Source organism: Canis lupus, chromosome 35 (genome assembly GCF_048164855.1).
Source record: "Canis lupus baileyi chromosome 35, mCanLup2.hap1, whole genome shotgun sequence".
Classification (NCBI taxonomy): Eukaryota; Metazoa; Chordata; class Mammalia; order Carnivora; family Canidae; genus Canis; species Canis lupus.
The window spans coordinates 15,242,085-15,256,101 of NC_132872.1; the positions used below are offsets into that span (position 1 = coordinate 15,242,085).

General features: G+C 37.6%; 1 protein-coding gene across 6 annotated transcripts in view; it reads right to left on the minus strand.

The window, feature by feature from the left end:
* The window catches only part of NECTIN3 (nectin cell adhesion molecule 3), a 301,843-nt gene that overhangs the window by 32,625 nt on the left and 255,201 nt on the right, over positions 1-14,017 (minus strand). Inside the window, exon 10 of one of the 6 annotated variants that reach the window (XM_072812400.1) lies at positions 3,115-3,367. The exons of 4 other annotated variants lie outside the window; for them this stretch is intronic. In XM_072812400.1, coding sequence (XP_072668501.1) covers positions 3,115-3,367 — 253 coding nt within the window. Of the gene's footprint in view, positions 1-3,114; positions 3,368-14,017 lie in introns of those variants that run through there. One more of the 6 variants, XM_072812405.1, reaches the window with a different exon arrangement.

Here is a 14,017-nt window from a genome sequence, read left to right on the forward strand (position 1 = left end):
TTAATCAGAATGACCAGGAAAAAAAGCAACAAGACACAAATTACCAACATCAGTAATATGGACTGACATCAATAGTCTACAGATATTAAAAATAATAAAAGAGTATAATGAACAACTTTAAGTTAATACATCTAACAACTCATATGAAATGCATAAGTTTCTTAAAATACACAACCTACCCATGTATATTCAGAAGAAGTAGATAACCTGAATAGACTTGTATCTATTAAATCAACTAAAGCTACAGTGAAAAATCTTACTACAAAGAAAACTCCAGGTTCAGAGAACTTTGAATTCTATTATGGATTTAAGGGAAGTGATATTAATTTTATACAAACTCTTACAGAATATTGAAGAAGAGGGTATATTTCCCAATTTATTCTATGAAACCAAAATTGCTATGATACCAAAAGTAGACAAAGCCACAATAGGAGAAATAATATCCCTTATTAGCATAGAGGCAGATTTCTAAAATTTTTTTAGCCTAACACTACAATATATAAAAAGGAAAATACAACATGACCAAGTGAGGTTTATCCCTGAAATGCAAGGTTACTCTAACATTTGAATATCACTCAATGTAGTTCATCATATTAAGAGACTAAAAAAGAAAAAAATCTACTAATCATGTCAATAGACATAGGAAAAACATTTGACAAAAATCAAAGTCCATCTTTGATTCTTAAAAAGTTAAAAACTCTCAGAAAATAGGAATAGATGGAACATTCCTCCACAAGATCAAGGGCATCTACAAAAAGCCTACAACTACCATTATACTTGATGGTAAAGGATTGAATGTTTCTCTCCTAAGATTGGAAATCTGCATGCCACTCATGCAGTTTCTTTGAATCATAACTGAAGAGCTCTGAGCTTAGAGAACTTGAATCTTTTGTACTCGAAAGTAAGCATCATAGCCCAGGAGAGTCTGTCTCTATTTCCCAAGGCTGTTCACTACACAAGCATCCTTAAATAGATAGTTCAGAATAAAAGGGCAGTCAATGCCTCTGTTTACAAAATATTCAGAAACATGAGAGATCCATGGATAACTGTCTTTCTAAAATAAAAGAAAAACTGATGTACTGTATTTGGCTGATTGGGCCCCCTAAATTCATATGTTGACACCCTAACCCCTAGTACCACAGGATATGATGTTATTTGAAGATAGGTCCTTTAAAAATTATAAGGTTAAGTTGTTAGGGCAAGCCCTAATCCCATAACAGGTGTATTCATAAGAAGAGATTAGAATACACAGAGAGACACCAGGGATGTGTGTGTACATATGGGCAGCCATATGATGAGGCAACAAGAAGGTGACCATCTCCAAGTCAATGAGAAAGGCTTCAAAAGATCCCAAGCCTGCTCATACCTCATCTTGAATGTCTAGCCTTTAGAAGTATAAGAAAATAAATTCCTGTTGTTCAAACCACCCAGTCTATGGTATTTCCTTATGACAGCCTTAGTAAACTTACACAGGTACCATTACAATCCTATATGAATGACTAAAATTAAGGAATGCAGTTTGGAGTGGCATTGGCTGCTTATGAAGAGCAGATTAGAAGGCCCGTAGGACTGAAGACTGAAGTAAAAAGCCAATCAGCAAAGAAAGAAGGAAAGGACCATCAGGAAACTTGTAGAACTCTACTGAGGTAGCTAAGAATAATTGGGGGTCATCAATACGGTCAACAGATTTTTTTGTTAGAAGACAAAGTTCTGGATGATTCAGTCAGTTAAGTGTCTGCCTTTGGTTCGGTTCATGAACCCAGGGTCCTGGGATCGAACCCCACATTGGGCTCTCTGCTCAGCAGGGAGCCTGCTTTTCCCTCTCCCTCTGCCTGCCTCTCCCTCTGCTTGTGCACTCTCTCTCTCTCTGTCAAATGAATAAATTTTTTAAAATCTTAAAAAAATAAGATAAAGTTCCACTATAAAATACTTGATAAACTATGAAACTTCATCTTTCTTGTGCCTCCACATGTCTCTAGTCCAAATGTATGCCCACCATGTCATACTAACAAATGATTCCAGAAGGAAATGGTAGTTTACTTCGGCCAAAGTGTGTCAAGGCTCACCCGCAATAAAAGGGGTAGTTATGATACAAGATTCTCTGAAATCACCACTAAAAATCAGTCTGCAGTACTATCACATGGTTTGAGTCATGAATACTCACTAACCCAGAGTAACGGATGTCGGAATTTATTCAGGACAAAGGATTATCAAAGTGTGGCAGAGATCTGAGGGGCAGGATCTTGAGAACTAGTGAGTGCAGAGTTGGAATGTAAACCGGGGTGCAGGATAGACTGAGAGAACGATAAGCTAGAAATGACTAAGACACAAAGGGAAACATCAGAGAGCTCTGAGCTTTTGTGGGGAGGATGCAAGGGAAGGGAAGAAGGGTCTGGAAAAAAGCAGGGGAAAGTTGCTATTTATTGTATACTTATTCTGACATGGGTAACATCATCACAGTTTCCCAGCGGAGAAAACAGGGGTGTGGAGAGGTTGGGTAATTTGTGCACAATCACAGAAGAATGGGGCTGGCATTCAGGAGGATCCACGCCCTTTATCCCACTCTCCATTGGCTGGTAAGTCAAGGAGGAATAGGAGGGAGAAAAGAAAGGAAACAGAAGTCCATCAAAAAGACAAAGCTTCAAGTCTAAGATACTGAAGTTGACAAACTTGGGCCTGAAGAGAAGCTTCGAGGTATGGCTGCCCATGCATTTGCCAGAGTGGAATGAAGGTGAGCTACCTGGAGGAGAGGTGACAAAGACCCAGAGCTCTGTACGTGTGACACAGAATTAAGCCACCCATGTGGAGGTTTCAGGTCAGAATCGAGGAGTTGGGGGAGGGGGAGAGGGAAGCAGGGGGAGAGAGAAATTGCAAAAACATTTCTTCTCTAAAAAAATTCGTAGCACATAAGGCAAATATTTCTTTGCAGTTTGTATGAGAAGGTGATAGGACTAAATAGTGCAGAGAAGGTATAGTTCCAGTCCATTCGATACTTCGGTTTATCACGAGTCACCTGTTACTGGATTCTGATTTCTGATCCTGTCACAGTCATGATTTTAACTCTGCAGTGAGAAATAACTGACTATGAAATATCAGTCAATTAAGCTGAAGTACCTTTTGCCTGGTGTCAAGGAAGAAATGGTTACCAGCCCAACCGATACACCTGCTGTTCGTGTTTTATGGAGAATGGGGAGATATGTCTCATCTCCATGAAACTCTGGGTGGAAAGGGTGTACCTCAGGGCACATCTGAGTATCTGAGGTAAAAACACTCTGTGCAATACATGTTTGCAGATCTCCTGGATCCTTCACAAGGGTCCCATTGTTACCAGGTTCCTGAGATATGGCTGTCGTAGAACTCAAGGCATCTGAGAAAAAAAGGAAAATACTATGACTCACACTGTCTGTGCCGCTTGAGTTACTTAAATTTCAGTCTATTTATGCTAATAAAAAAAATCCCTGAAAATCCATTTGCATAGCATGCACCCACAAGTCTTTAAAATAGATAGAGAAAAACTGTCTAATAGTTGCTATACATAGATACCCTATTGTTTAATTATTTAGACGACTGCTATCTAATTGCAATTCAAATGGATCATCTTCCAAAAGTTCAATTTATAAGATAGAAAGGGACTTTTAGTTTAATGAGGTCCAAAAATAAAATTTATTCAATTATGCTGATAAGTGTCTTATCTAATTAGCTGAGTATCTGGAGCTGACACATGAAGAATATTAGCTATTGTATGCTTTGATTTTTTTTATAATATTTAAGTGCTCACTTGTGTGCCAGGTAATTTATATATACTATCTCTTTTTATTCTTACTTTATGGAGTAGGTAATATCACCACTTAAAAGATGAGGAAGCTAAAGTCCAGGGGGGGAGGTAGGGGGGCTTGTTCACATGGTCAGTAAGTGGTAGAGCTAGGATTTATGTCTACAACTGAAAACAACCTAAATTCAAATTCAAACATAAACTGAGCATATTTCTGCTTTGCATAGTAACATTTATATTAACTATTAACATTTATGAAGCGCATTCATGTTTCAAGAATTAATCATTAACTAATTTAATCTTTACCACAGGTTTATGACATGGATGCTGCATTTGACAAATGAGGAAACAGAGGCAGAAGAATCTCACTGGTGGCCAGTGATGGACATGGACCTGAACCCACATCTGATTCATTTGTCCCAACCACTATTCTATATCTTTAGTCCCAGTTTGCCTACCATTGAACCCATCCACGTGGATGTGGCTTCCCTGGGGCTTACTTCGAATAAGCCAGAGATGGAGTTACTTGAAAAGTTCCTCTAGTCGGTTTTTATTGGATTTTGGCTCCACATAGCCAGGGAAGCAGCTGAATCCAGTTTATTAGTATATTATACTCTCTACACTGTCTCTTGTTTCTCCCCTGTAACCATGGTCCTAACCAAATTTTGTAATATATTCCAGTGTAGCCTATCTAGACCATCTGTACAAACCGGTGGTTAAGACCACAGGTTCTGAAATCTCTCTTGTACTTGGGTGCAAATGATTTAATACACATAAAGTGTTACTAATCAAGGTCTGAAATACAGTAAGTGCATAGTAAACATTAGATATTATTATTTCATAGTATTCCCAAAGGGGAGAGATATCAGAGAGAATAGAAATCTGGAAAGGGCACTGATACAGCTATCACGATCTTTTCTACAAATCAATGAGATGTTCCATCATCTGAGGCATGGGCTTAGCACAAAATTTATTTCTGCAGGTAGGGGTGTGGAGGGTGGGTGTTTAAGCATTGAGTGTTCCTTTGGACTTTCTTCAGTCTAAATGACTTTGCTTTCAAATCTCAAATTCTTACCTCACCCGTGTTGCCTCCCTCTTTCTCTCTTTCTCTTTTTTTTTAAATTTAAATTCAATTAGCCAACATATAGTACATCATTAGTCTCAGATGTAGTGTTCAACAATTTATCAGTTGTGTATAATGCTCAGTGCTCATCACATCACGTGCCCTCCTTAATGCCCATCACCCAATTACCTCATCCCCCCCCACCATCCTTCCAGCAACCCTCAGTTTGTTTCCTATAGTTAAGTGTCTCTTCTCATGATTTTTCTCCCTCTCTGATGACTTCCCATTTAGTTTTCCCTCCCTTCCCCATGATCCTCTGTGCTGTTTCCTATATTCCACACATGAGTGAAACCATATGATAATTGTCTTTCTCTGATTGACTTATTTCACTCAGCATAATATCCTCCAGTTCCACCCATGTCAATGCAAATGGTAAGTATCCATCCTTTATGATGGCTGAGTAATATTCCATTCTATATATGTATACCACATCTTCTTTATTCATCCATCTCTTTTATTATTTCAGTTTGTTTTTCATTATAACCTGAACCTCAATATAGATTAGTAAAATAGAGACATTGATAAACACCAAACAGTTATCAAAATCCTATTTCTCAGCAATGTTGCTTTCCATTCTGTGCTAATATAGAAACATTAATTCTGGTAGCTTCTCTGGTGGAGAGCAGAGAATCCTCTCCATCCTTTATCCTTATTTTACTTTATGTTTTTAAAAGATGAGTAAAACTTTAATAGGTGGAAAAAGAGCTAGAGATGGGCAGGCCCAAAAACCCGATTTGCCCCCTTTCCTGGTCTAGTGCACTGGGTCTCAATAGGGCCAGGTTTTAAGCATGAAGTTTTCACTTCTCTGAGAGAAATGCCAAGAGTGGCATTTATTCTGGGATAAATGCCCAGAATGGCATTTATCTTGAGTCATATGAGAATTATATGTTTAGTTTTTAAGAAATTTCCAAACTATTTTCCAGAGTGGCTCTACCATTTTATATTCTCATCATCTACATCTTGGTCAGCATTCCGTGTTGTTACCTTTTTTTTTTTTTAATTTTAGCCATTCTGATAGATACATTGTAGTGACATTTCTTCATTATTTTATTTATTTTTAAATGGGTTTTTTTTATTATTATTTATTTATGATAGTCATACAGAGAGAGAGAGAGAGAGAGAGAGGGGCAGAGACACAGGCAGAGGGAGAAGCAGGCTCCATGCACCGGGAGCCTGACGTGGGATTCGATCCCGGGTCTCCAGGATCGCGCCCTGGGCCAAAGGCAGGCGACAAACCGCTGCACCACCCAGGGATCCTCCATTATTTTAATTTATATTTCCCTGATCACTAATGATGTTGAACACCTTTTTATTTACTTGTTTCCCATTTGTATATCCTCTTCAGTGAAATGTATGTTTATGTCTTGGCCCATTTTCTAATTGAATTGTCTCTAGCTTCCTGCCTATTTTAAATCTCTGAAACATCATGCTCAAGGGTAATATGTGGAAAGCCACCTTAAAGAAAGATATCCATAACACATTAATATGTTGTATAACTTCTTTTAGCAGAGTCTAGGATAGATCCATATGTGATCTTTGGCAAACATAGAATCAAGTGTCCCACACAGATCTTTCCCTGTGATGTTTATAAAATTTCACTTTAAATGAGAAGTTTCATTCTGGAGGAATGAAAGATGGGTCTCTCTTCCTTCCTACCTTCTTTCCTCCTCCTGACTTTCTGATGGATCCCAGTCTATATCTCATGATGAAGAAACTACAAGGCAAAGCATACTCTTCACAGCCATTCTTCTTCACTCTCATTTTATTAAGGTTTTATATATCACCCTATCATTAATCCTCAGAGGAGCCATAGATTGCTTACTTACAGATTGCATTTCCAGGATCTACAGAGTTAAATATTTTGCACAAAAAAGATTGGAAGGCCATCTTTCTAAGATAGAAGAAAATACATGTAGGTAATTGTGATTCAGACTTGAGGTCTTCTCATCTCTCATTTGAGAACTGCCTTTGGGTTGCCAGCTGCCAAAATTCAACTAAACATAATTGTGAGAACTGCTGGAACTAGATGACTGAGTACTAGGAAAAATAAAGAAAACAAGAATTATATTTGCAGGAGGCTGACATGGCCATTAACATAGGGACCAGAAGTTGTGGCCTCCTTAGTACTTCTCTTTACTAGGAACACTATGGAATCAGTCTAAGTTTGAAGTGACATCATCAATATACAAAGCAGTCCAATCTGGAGATGGTCATGGAACAGAAGAACAGACAGTGGGAGCTAAGAGAAGTCAGTAGTGGAACTCATGTTTCTGGTCACCTGGCTATTGAAATCAAGGACCAAGAGCCAGGATCCAGCCTTCTACTACTATACCTACTACCAGAGATGGTAGTTGGAGCTAAACAGGGAATATCTTAGGTAAAGAGTCTGGGCTTCTGGATAAGACTCTGGATCTAAGAGAAAGTTTGAATCCTAAAAAGAAATCCAGCATGCGGAGACTAAACCAATACACAATGGCATATGCCACGTGTACCTGACTCAGCCTATTGGGGGTGTGGTGTAGCAAGAGCAAAGCTGAATCATACCAGTTGGTAATTCGAACCTACTAACTATAATGCACCTCAAATGTTAACATGTGTATAAACTGCCTGGCAATGTTGTAAAAATGTAGATTCTGATTCTGGGGAGATGTGAAACTGGGTTCATGTTCTGCATTTCTTTAAGATTTTATTTATTTATTTGAGAGAGAGAGTGTGCGAGCACATGAGCGGGGAGTCCTATGTGGGGCTCAATCCCAGGACCCTGGGATCATGACCTGAGCCTAAGACAGATCCTTAACCAACTGAGCCACCCAGGTGCCACTGTGTTCTGCATTTCTAACCAATTACCAGATGATTCTGATACTGATGATGTGAAGACTATACTTGGAGCAGCAAGGTACTATTTGCCTTCTTCAGGATTCTCCAAGAAATAAGGGTACGAGTTAGGGGTGGGAAAGTTGAAGACTGAAGAAATCGGTGCTTCGGGTCCAGAGAAGGTGGGGAACACAAAGAAGTGACTTATACTCAGCGACTATTTAGTTGGCAGCCACCAAGGGCTTAGAGTCTCAGGAGGTTTATAGCAGCAATGCTGTCCTACTATAGGCATTCCCCCTTTCCTTTAGGAAATGATGGTGTCTAGAAGCCTACTTACCTGGGACACTTTGGGTAGTATATATGCACTGAGATGATGGGCTTGCCACTGTGGCAGAAGCAGTGACAGAGGACAAGTACTAGATGTGCCTTTTTGGCAAGTGTTCTGTTGATTCCTATCTCAGTTATGCTATTAGCCCTTTCCCAATGGCCTTAACAAATATATGGCTGGAGGTAGTCTGCATCCTTTTATCAGAGTGGCTATCTTGAGCTCAAGGAAGAAGAAACGTTCTCCCATCCATGAAAAACCAGTGACCTATGTCACTGTTACAAGAGACAACTGAGCTCAGAGTGGTGAGAAGTAACTTCAATGACACTCTTTTCTTTTTCCTAAAAATATCAGTTTCTTCCATGTCAGCCAACTCTCCACATTCTGCTTAAACATGTTAGGAAGATCCCAGTGTCAAGCTCCTATTAACCTAAATAAAAGAACAACCAAAGAATAAAGACAAGTTTCACAAAACGATAAAATGAAGACTCAGGCTTTGGAACTGGACACAACCCAAGTGGTTATAGTGCAGCCAAGCTGAGGTCGAAGCTGGAGCACAGAAACTCTGATCCTAGCCTTTAGTTTTCTGAGTGTTAGTAGCCATTACTCTCAGAAACTAAATGTTTGGCCACTCCCCGAAAATTCCAGTTACAAAGTCTGATATCACGCACGAGGAATCTCTGTGGTCCCAGCCACCATGGAGAATATTTGAAAGAACGATCCATACACTTTACATGTCAGTTTATAGCACGCTTCATCTTCTACTATCTCCAAAAATGACAGCTTGATTATAATGTAATTATCTTTTGTCGTGAAGCTAGTGCATAATTTTATTTCCAGATGGGTTTATGTTGCCTATGTTTAAACTCATTACTGGAAAAGTGCTCATAGAGCAAAATATAAATAAATAACCTAAAGGTAGACCATCATCAATTCCTCCAAAAAGGAGAGTCTGTCTTATAAGGTGAGGCCTGCAGGGAAGCAGCCCCGTCCGTCTTATGCCACACATAGCTCACTGTTTGAAAGATAAATATCTCTGTCTTAAGAGGACAGAGGCGGTTCTGAGTCAGTGGAGATGTTTCTATGGAAATGAAAAAAATATGCAAATGCTGCCATAAAGAGCCTGAGAGCCTCCCTGCAGCAGATAATTTGACCTAGGGGGAGACCACATTACAGAGGAAGCACGGAGAAGCCGGCGTCAAGGCCCATTGGAAAACATGCGGCTAAGACACCATGTCATGTAGATGAATGGAAAAAATAATCATAATCATCCCACAAATAATATTTTTCGTGCTTATGAAGGGATTTCTCTTTTCTTATTCTGCTCCTACAAAGTCTTTGGTAGAGTCTGTCCTGCTGATTCCCACTTTTGCTGAAAGCGATACTGTCTTTACAATTGGAGCTCTGAAGTATTCTATAATTTGATTTATCATGTGACAATGTTAAGTGATTCTAAAGTTAGGTACCCGCCCCACCACCACCTGTCCAATCACATGGCCTTTGAAGGGTACTTGATAAGCTGGACTCCTTCATTTACCACACAACTCTCAAGGCATGTGTAGGCACCATAATAAAAAACAGTGCAAAAGGTTACTGGAATGATGCATGCAGGATTCAATGAGAACCCTGCTGGAAAAACATTTTAACTTTGGAAAATGCCTCACGGTAGGGTCATGTTTGACTGGAGTCTTAAAAGCATTAACCATGTGGATGCTGCTGGCTCTGGGAGGAAGAGGAAGAGCATACCAAGAGAAATGATACTGTGTATACGTATGTAAATACTTGCCAGTTTAGAAATGGATTCTCTCTCTGAGTTAGACTTAATTTTTTTTTTGTTTTGTGTTTCTAAATAGGATTTTTTCTTTTCTTTCTTTCTTTTTTTTAAATAGGCTTTTTTCTAAATGCTGTTAAGGCAGACATTTAAAGTTATCAAGGGAATGAGAGACTAGTTCAGTGTTATTCTATTCCCTTTTGTCTTAACATTAAAAAAAATTACTCTACATTCAGATATTAGCACTTTGATTCCAGCCTTCTACTCAGTATACAACTCCTTCATTTATATATTGGAGCAGATGTGGCTCTCCAAACCTTTCTCAAAACCAGATATGTGTTTCAAAAGAGAAAGTATATTGGCCCTTGGTATAACTTCTCTAAGGCAGGTATGATTGGCAGTAATAACATATACATTAAGTCCATTTTAGATAGAAGGAATAGTTAGATCTCTCATTCTCAATCCTCTAATAAAACATTAAATCACAATTTTCATTTTGAAATAAACAATTATCATAGAAACTTAAGTATTACACATTCTGTTAGTTCCAGTTCTCTGAAATGCATATTTTTGTGAAAAGTTCATAGATATCTTGATAGGGCTTAGTTAAGTTATTCCAACCTACCAAAAATTGGTTAAATAATTAGATGTATGGTATTAATGGAGCATTCTAGCCTAAAAAGAGAAATTTGATCCAGAGTTTCTTGGAATAGGTACACATCTCCCATGCCATAGTATAGTGTGTATGGAGATCATCCAGGGGGCTCTGACTTGTAAAATTTACTAAATTATACACTTGCAGAATATCTATGAAAAGAGGCTAGGCCACGTGAGAGCACATCCAACTACAGAAAACATCAAACCGTCCTATTAATCAGAGAATATGATCAATAAATGCTAAAAATAGTTTGTATGTACCTCTCCTAAGCCATCCTAAAAAATTGTATAGATATAATTTGTCCACATTATATACAGATTGTATTGTATAGACAAATTATAACGGAGCACCTCTAGCAAAAGAGAGTATAAAATAAATCTTTAAATAGTATTTGGGCAGTCTTTTCATTTCACTGTCACCCTGGGTAATACAGGTCTCAAAGTAACTCTTTCTCATGCTTCAAGTTTAGAACAATAAATCTAATAAAATTGGAGGACTCCATGGATTAGGATATGGCTCTTTGAGCCTTTTTAGCAGAAGGACTTTGAAAATATAAAGGGAAAAGATGGATGGCATAAGTTTCTGCTTAAATCCTGACTTTTGGGTGGTTAGAGCAAAGTGCTCTGAGACCATAATATATTTAATTATATTTCTGAAGCCAGGGCACAAAGTGCACAAGACTGAGCCATTGTAGAAAACACTGTGTGGCAACTGCTCAAAAAGCTAGTTGAGGATTGAGTAGAAATTATTGCTGAAATTTTAAAGTTTGCTCAGGAAAGTAGAATGTATCTTAATGAGTTATGACATATAATTTCCAACTCTATATAGGAAGAATTACTACTAGAGAGGAAATAAGTGACAGATTATATTTGTGCATTCAAATAGAACAAAATGGAAAAACAGGACCCAGGCATTAGGCCCACCTCAGCACCAGGTCAGAGCCTGGCATAAAAACAGGATACACAAACCATTGAAACAGAAAAATGAGCCCAGACATAAGCCCATGCATATATATCAACTCATCTTCAATAAGGGTGCCAAGAATACAAAATGGAAAAAGAGCATTCCTTTTTTAAAAGATTTTATTTATTTATTCATGAGAGACAAAAAGAGAGAGGCAGAGAGATAGGCAAAGGGAGAAACAGGCTCCTGGCAAGGAGTCCAATGTGGGACTAAATCCCGGACCCCAAGATCATGTCCTATGTCCTGAGCTGAAGACAGACACTCAACTGCTGAGCCACCCAGGCATCCCAAGAGTATTCTCTTCAATAAGCATCATTGTGAGAAACAAATATGTATATGCAAAAGAATGGAATTGGACCCTTATACACAAGTATCAACTTAAACATATGACCTGAAACTGTAAAATTCCTAGAAAAATACATAGAAGAAAAGCTCATGTCATTGGTCTTGGCAGTGATTTCTTGCATCTGGCACCAAAAACACAGACCAAAAAAAATAAAAAGAAGTAAGTGGAATTACATTAAACTAAAAAGTTTCTGCAAAGCAACAGAAACAATCCAAAAAATAAAAAAGGCAATCTATGGAATGGGAAAAAATATTTGCAAACCCTATATATGATAAAGGGTTAATATCCAAAACATATAAAGAACTCCTACAACTATAAAAATAAAAATAACCTGATTAAAAAGCAGGCAAAGAAAGTGAATAGACATTTCTCCAAATAATTAATAATGCAAATGGCCAAAAGATGCTCACACATGACTTATCATCAGGGAAATACAAATCAAAACCACAATGAGATCTTACTTTGCACCTGTTAGGATGACTATTATTTAAAAAAAAAATAGATAGGAAGTGTTGGCAGATTTGTGAAGAAAAGGGAACCCAAGTATACTGTTGCTGGGAATGAAAAGTGATACAATCACTATGGAAAACAGTCTGGAGTATCCTCAAAAAATTAAAAATAGAATTATGAAAGAAAGCCTGCCGTTTGCAACAACATGGATGGACGAGTACATTATGTTAAGTGAAATAAGCCAAACACAAAAAGACAAATACTGTTAATCTCACTTGCGTGTGGAACCTAAAATAGTCAAACTCATAAAAGCAGACAGAAGAACAGTGACTGCCAAGGAGTGGAGGGAGGTGGTAAATGAGGAAGTGATAGTCACAGGGCACAAAGTTTTCATTATGCAAAGTAAATTCTGGTGACATATTGCTATACAGCATAGTGTCTATAGTTAATACTACTGCACTGTATATTTAAAATTTTCTAAAATAGCAGATATTATGTTAGGTCTTCTTACCACCAAAAGATTAATTTATTAGTATTAAGGGGCAGGAGTAAATTTTGCAAGATGATGGATATGTCTATGGCCTTGATATAGGTGATGGTTTCATGGATGTATATTTATGTCCAATCATTATATACATTAAATATGTACAGTTCTTAACATGTCCATCATATCTCAATAAAGTGGTTTTAAAAATAAAATGATGAAGTAAACAAAATTATAAATAGAAAACATTTTGTGTTCAACTTCATGGTATAATTTTATTTGCAGAGTCTAAATTGTGTTAAGAATTGAGACCGGAAGTTATTCAATGCAATGTCAGAAGTGTCAGTTCACTTGTGTTCTATAATCAATTGTATTACACTAGTAACTGTCCCATTTCTAGCTACCACTACATCAAGGATATTCTTTTTTTCAACAACTTTGGTGTTTTATTTATTACAAGTTCTTAAAAATGTTCTCTGACATTTGATAAAAAGCTTAGACAAATCTAATGTTGCTTGATAAATTACAAGTGTCAGTTTAACTTAAATCGACTAACGTTACTGTTCATATTCACATGAAGACTCTGGACTCCAAGCCAAGGGTGAAAGAAAATATTCCATTCAGGAATATTTGGGTTAAAACTCATGAAGGCCAGGATTATCATCTTTAGATCAAATGAGCTGAGATGGATTGGGAGTAGCTACCTTGATATAGATCACACTGAAAGGAAGCAGTCTTATACTACCGAAAAAAAACTAACATAAGATGAAAATGACTTATCTTCAGAAATTAAGCAAATTCATCAATAAAGGTAATATAGTATATAAATTAGAAACCCATTACACCTTTGGACGGTAGGTTCCAAATTCTTAGAGTAAAAAAAAAAAAATTCTTAGAGTAAAAGCATCTTTGCCTAGAAGCTATGGACACCTGTATATGTCACATTGAATATCATCATTTTATCAATCTCAGGCTATTCCAGGTCAGATAAATGCCAGCCCCCTTCTTTCATGGACAATGGTCTAATACAAGATTTTATGATTCCTTAAGGGGTATTACACCCATTGTTCCCCCAAGAATTAGGATGAGTTGGAGGGCAGAATGTTTAAGCGATCCCTGTAGTATCCTGTATTGTGGCTTCTTAGCTATTTGTCAAGTGATAATCTCTCCTTCACATGGTACATCAGTTTCCTAGGGCTGCCATAACATAGTGCCACAAACTGAGTGGCTTATAAAAACAGACATTTATTTTCTAGCCATCTGGCAGATAGAAGTCCAAAATCAAAACATCAACAGGACTGTGCTCCCTCC